At 41.6% G+C, this 6,000-nt stretch overlaps 1 protein-coding gene across 1 annotated transcript in view; it reads right to left on the bottom strand.

The window, feature by feature from the left end:
• Window positions 1-547: 547 nt before the first annotated feature.
• The window catches only part of UXT (ubiquitously expressed prefoldin like chaperone), a 14,049-nt gene continuing 8,596 nt past the window's right edge, over window positions 548-6,000 (bottom strand). Inside the window, exons 4-6 of the mRNA XM_082263001.1 lie at window positions 4,587-4,694; window positions 4,439-4,502; window positions 548-778 (exon numbers count right to left, since the gene is read on the bottom strand). Of these exons, the coding sequence (XP_082119127.1) occupies window positions 743-778; window positions 4,439-4,502; window positions 4,587-4,694 (208 nt within the window). The 3' untranslated portion in view covers window positions 548-742. The remainder of the gene's footprint in view (window positions 779-4,438; window positions 4,503-4,586; window positions 4,695-6,000) is intronic.

Here is a 6,000-nt window from a genome sequence, read left to right as displayed (position 1 = left end):
CCGTCCGTTGGACGGAGTCCGTTTTTCTCAGCAGGAGGACAGCTGTGTCTCCACGCTGTGTGCGGAAACACAGCTGACAGTTCCCCATGCATCTCTATGGGGGAAATCGGATGTCAACGGACCGTCAGTCCGTTCTCACCCGATCCGATCCGCTGGACGGATGGAAAATAGGGTTTCCATCCGTCCAGATTTGACGGATCGGATCGGGTCGGATGTCAGCGGACATGTCTCCGCTGAGATCCGATGCCCCATAGGAATGCATGGGGGGACCGTTCAGATCCGCCAAAAAAACGGACAGGCGGATCTGAACGGTCCGCCTGTGTGAAAGGGGCCTTAAGGTAGATTTTAAGGTAAAAAACGTATATTATGTAACTTTTGGAAATGCCAAGTAAATTTTGGGTGTCGTGTCAGTAAATTTCAATCTGGTAGTTTAAAAATACATTTTGCATCAGTTTTGCCAAATAGACTGCAATTAGTAAGTGGTTATACTCGGCTTGTAAGAAGGCCACAAAAAAAAAAAAAAATTACCATCAAGCCAATCAAATCCTCTTTTTTCTTGCATTTATTACCCTATAACACAGGTCTCTAAAGAAAATACAACAGAAAAACTGTACTTGTAAACGGACTGTAAACAAACACACTAATAAAGGAGCCTCCTTGGTTCCTGCAGGGAGATCACCGAGTCGCCATCATCCAGCAAAATGACACAAGACTTCTGATCCCTCATTGTTATGGTCCTGACTCACTCATTAGGCAGTTCCTGTAGTTCCCGCAGACCCTGGAAATATTTAGGAAATCTTTTATGAGTTAAAGGCCTTACAAGAAGTACATACATATGAACTCTGTGTGCATGTTATTATAAACAGGAGGCTAATGCTGACTATACATGTAAGGCCTCATTCACACGCACAGAGGCCTGTATAGCAGTGTTAATTTTGTCGACTAAAACCGACTAAAACGTTTTCGTCGACTAACACAATTCAGATGACTAAAATACAACTAAAACTAAAATGGCATTTTAGTCAAAAGACTATAACTAAAACTAAATCGAAATTTGCTGCCAAAAATTAACACTGGTGCATGCTCAAAGCATAAATAATAACATATTCGATTTTTCACTCCAGGACCAGCAGTAGTATATAATGAGTTTGGAAATTGTAGAGAAATGCTTAAATAATGCATTCCAAATTACAATTGAACTACACCCATTTGATTATAGATGACTAAAATGAGTTTTAGTCGACTAAAATGTAGGGCGTTTTAGTCGACTAAAATATACTGGAGTTTTAGTCGACTAAATACGACTAAAACGAAAACACTTGCAGAAGACTAAAATAGGACTAAAACTAAAATGCCATTTTAGTCCTAAGACTAAGACTAAAACTAAATTGAAATTTGCTGCCAAAATTAACACTGCTGTATAGTGTGAGTGAGGTGTTTGTTTATGTATGTGAGTCCACCGTCCATCTGGTGAAGTATGCAGGCAGTCTGTGTTAATGAATTACATGGCTGCATGGACTCCTGCAAACAGCTGATTTTGTCAGGTCTGCAAGAGTAGATGGCTGCAAAACTTAGTTATGACTAAGGCCTTGTAGGTTGAAACACGTCAACTGGTTTTATCTGTGTTTGTAAAGAGGTTTTTCAATAAACATGAATATTTTTAAGAACAATGACCTGGACAAAATAACAGAGTGGGCAACGACATGGCAAATGAGGTTTAATGTGGAGAAGTGTAAGGTTTTGCACTTGGGGACTAAAAACATAAAAGCACAATACACTTTAGGGGGGAACCTTTGGGGGATTTAAAAATGGAGAAAGATCTGGGAGTCTTGGTAGAGGATAGACTAAGCCAAAGCCGTCAGAATATTAGCATGCATAAAAAAGGGATGTATTCCAGAGATAAGACTATAATCCTTCCACTTTATAAAACTCTGGTCCGACCGCATCTGGAGTATTCTGTCCAGTTCTGGTCACCAGTCCTCAGAAGGGATGTGTTGGAGCTGGAGAGAGTCCAGAGAAGGGCAACTAAACTAATTAGGGGATTGGAGGACCTTAATTATGAAGAGTGTCTGCAATCGCTTGATTTATTCTCCCTGGAGAAGAGACGCCTGAGAGGGGACATGATAGCAATTTATAAATATTTCAATGGTGATCTCAGCATAGAAAAAAAGCTATTCAGTCGCAAGGATTGCATGAGGACTCGAGGGCATACAATACGATTGGAGGAGAAGCGTTTTAACCTCAGGCAACGTGGGGGGTTCTTTACTGTTAGGGCTACAAGATTGTGGAATTCTCTACCACGAGAGGTGGTTTCTGCGGGAAGTATGGTGGCTTTCAAAAGACTCTTAGACTTACATCTCAAGGATCAGAACATTCAGGGGTATGAGAGATGATTACGGCCACACACACCTACACACGTTGAACTGGATGGACTATGGTCTTTATTCAACCTCACCTACTATGTAACTATGTAACAACAATTGGCTGTGTGGATCATCCTAATGGATGGCTGCGAAACTGGCTGTGCGCTGTAGTCCGTGCGGCGGCTGCATGTGCAAAGCTCCAGGTGGCTCCACATGCATAAACAAATGCCTTATTCATACAAACAAATAGTCTCACAGGGACTGTGTCAGGGTGCTTTTGTTTGCTTCAACAGGTTTTGCATTCCCAAAAAGCTTTTGGTAATGCAAACCCCATTTAAAGCAGCTCAAATGCAGGTCAGAAGGAGGTTACCTGCAGGTTAAATGCACCTGTCAATGAATTTTGAATGATCTCAAAATCATCTCAGTTTTATGTCAGACTGACACGGGCTCTTAGACAATAAACACTGAAACATGTACCCCCCATTTGAAGATTTCCCTCCAACTCCTGTTCTGGTGACAACTGTAAAATTCTGGGTCTCCCATCACTTTCCATCTTGAAGACAACATTTACTAAGATGAATTGAGAAAGTGAATCTCCACAATAGGAGCACAGACAGGCAGTTCTAACAATTGTCAAAACTCCAAATAAAAAGATACTTTTAGCTCCTGTTCCACTTGGAGGAACCTGGGTAAGTATTTCAAAGATGTATTGATTACAGGGTTAAAATACATATATTGATTTCAGTTAAAGTCCTGTAGAGTTAGAAAAGCCTGTGTTTACAACACATAGGAGAGTCGGACCCCCTACTCTCTCAAAGGGCAGCAGGCCAGGTTTTCAGTGGTCTGACACCTCCCAAACAAACTGCTTCGGTCAACTTTTCATCTCTGATCACTGCTGTTGATTAAAGCAGTGTGCATGGAGAAAGTGTTGAACGGCTGTGTTGTGCGTGAAAGCAGTGGTCCAACTCTTCCATGTTGCTGCCAGCACAGGGTGTCAGCCCTTGCTAAAGGCTTTAGTCTCCATTCACACTACCGCGACTGACAAGTCGCAGTCCATCGCGGTCCATGCAGTGCTACAGGACCGGTTCTAATAGGAGCGACACAAGTCGTTCCGACTTAGAAAAAGGGTCCTGTACTACTTCGGGGCGACCTCCGAGCGACTTGCATAGACATTCATTATATGAAGTCCGTGCAAGTCGCGCCAAAGTCGTGCCGAAGTCGCGGTGCATGCGACTTGTGAGGTCGCCCCCGAAGTCGTGCCGCTTCAGTGTGAATGCGGTCTTAAAGTGATACTGAAGTCTTGTTTTTGTTAATTAAAAATAACAAACATGTTCTACTTACCTGCTCTGTGCAGTTGGTTTTGCACAGAGCAGCCCAGATCCTCTTCTCCTTGGGTCCCTTTTGCTGCTCCTGGCCCCTCCCTCCTGTTCAGTGCCCCCACAGTAAGCAGCTTGCTATGGGGGCACCCGTGCCGAGTCACAGCTCCCTGTGTACATTCAAACAAGGAGCTGTGGCCCGCCCCTGCCCCCTTTCTCTCCTCATTGGGTGACTGACTGATTGACAGCAGCGGGAGCCAATGGTGCCGGCACTGCTGTCCCAGCTAACGAGGAGGGAAGTCCCGGGCAGCTGAGACACTCCTACACCATCAGTGGATCTAGATGGGGCTCAGGTAAGTATTAGGGGTGCTGAGGGGGGCTGCTGCACACAGAAGGCTTTTTATCTTAATGCATACTTTCTGACTTTACATCCACTTTAACAAGAAAAAAAAAAACAAAACAAAAAAAAAAAAACTAAAAGAGCAGTATATAGAATGTTCTCTTATGAATATATTACAGTTATAAATAAAAAGTGTACAAATGTGCTTTTATCCTTTGAAGTTCACTGTATATTTGACTAATTTCTTCCATATACTGTAGATACTCTGAAGTCTAAGCTTCTTGGAACAGATTTCTATCTTATGTGTCTTGTTTCTTTACTTACTGAATCTGTAATCTACACCCCTTTATTATCTGACACACATTCCAATATCTTGGAGCTTTAAACAGAAAAATACTCAGCGGGTAATTATTTCTTACCTCCAGGACCAGTCGGATGTGGGCCTTTATATTTGCAGCATCCTTGGTCAGATTTTCACTAATTCTGGAAAGTAAAGTAATAATTAAAAAGCACAAAGTTACAGAGCACATCGTTTTGCATAAAGAGCCCTGTCACAGATTTTCTTACTGAGTCAGCATTTTGTTTTTCTTTTCGATAAATTTTAGCGCTTCATCCAGCGTCAGTTCGGCATAAAATCCAAAACCCAAAGCCAGGAATATCTTCGATGAGTCAGGACTGGCAAGATATAAAGAGAAAAAAATTGGCATTGTGCATTTAAAACTAAACTCCAGGCAAATGGTGAAATCCATGGAAGAAATAGATAAATGGGAAGGGTTTACCTCCCAAATAATTTGTATTTTTATCCATGCAGTCCTAAAATGAATACAACCCAGCCAGGCTGGTGGCCTGACTTTTTTCAGCTATAGTTAAAGAGTAACTACACATTTGTTGAGAAAATAACATTCCCCTTTGGGTGACCTCTCCACATTGCAAGGATTTTAACAAACTTTATTGCAGATTCCTACCTATTGTTATTCTGAAGAAATCCCTGTTTGTTTGTCTGTGTCCATGGGTGGAGTAAATCTGCATGGGAGTGGTTTCATAACTATCAATCAGCTGTTGCACTTGCAGGGTTCTAATGAGGAAAATGTTGGCGTATGCATCCCTTGAGATGTGATTTATTTTTGGGAGTATCACACCAAAAATGACATTTTTGTTGCAGGGGATGGCCAAAATATGATTTGTATCTTAGTGCAGACTTCTGGGAAAATCAGTAAACCAATCACACAAGCAGGAAATTACATTTCTCTGTGTACAGAACATCTCCAGGCTGCCATATTGCATTTTACAGAAAATTACAGAGCTGTAGATTGAAAAGGAAAGGTACATTTTTAAAAAAAACTTTCATTTAGAATATTGACTTGTGTTGCAGTTGTTTACGCTATTATATTTTATTTTTTATTTGCACATTTTTTCCCACAAAAGTAGAGTTACCCTTTGAGCAATACAGCCTGATCACCTCCCTACATAGCCTTCTAAAATTATTTACAAAATTACTAAAATGTTTTTTTTTTTCCTGATACTGCCCTCTTTTAATGTAACACTAAAAAATGAATATATGAATAAAAAAAAAAAAACATTTAAAGCGGTAGTATACTCCGCTTTTTAACTTTTACCTACAGGTAAGCCTATAATAAGGCTTACCTGTAGGTAGAATTAATATCTCCTAAACCTGCATGGTTTAGGAGATATTCGCCCTGCATGCAGCCGCTGAGACCAGTGGCGCATGCGCTCTGAAGGTCCGATGGACCTTCAGAGCTCCTTGCCGGAAAGTGATGCGCGCGGGAGTGACGTCATCGTGGCTCCGGCCACTCACATTGCTGGAGCAGCCAAAACCCCGAAGAGACACTGATCAAAGATGTTGGCTGCCTCAGCGGTGTCTGGGCAACCGTGTCGGCCTTCGTTCAAAGGTATTTCATAATACATACTAGCTCATTATGTCTTTGTCGTGCAGGTTTTTTTTTTTTTCAGGATACAACCG

The sequence above is a fragment of the Pelophylax lessonae genome, assembly GCF_965119305.1.
Source record: "Pelophylax lessonae genome assembly, chromosome: 7".
Lineage (NCBI taxonomy): Eukaryota > Metazoa > Chordata > Amphibia > Anura > Ranidae > Pelophylax > Pelophylax lessonae.
The sequence above is the reverse complement of the archived record's forward strand: the minus strand, read 5'-3'. Positions and strand labels throughout refer to the sequence as shown.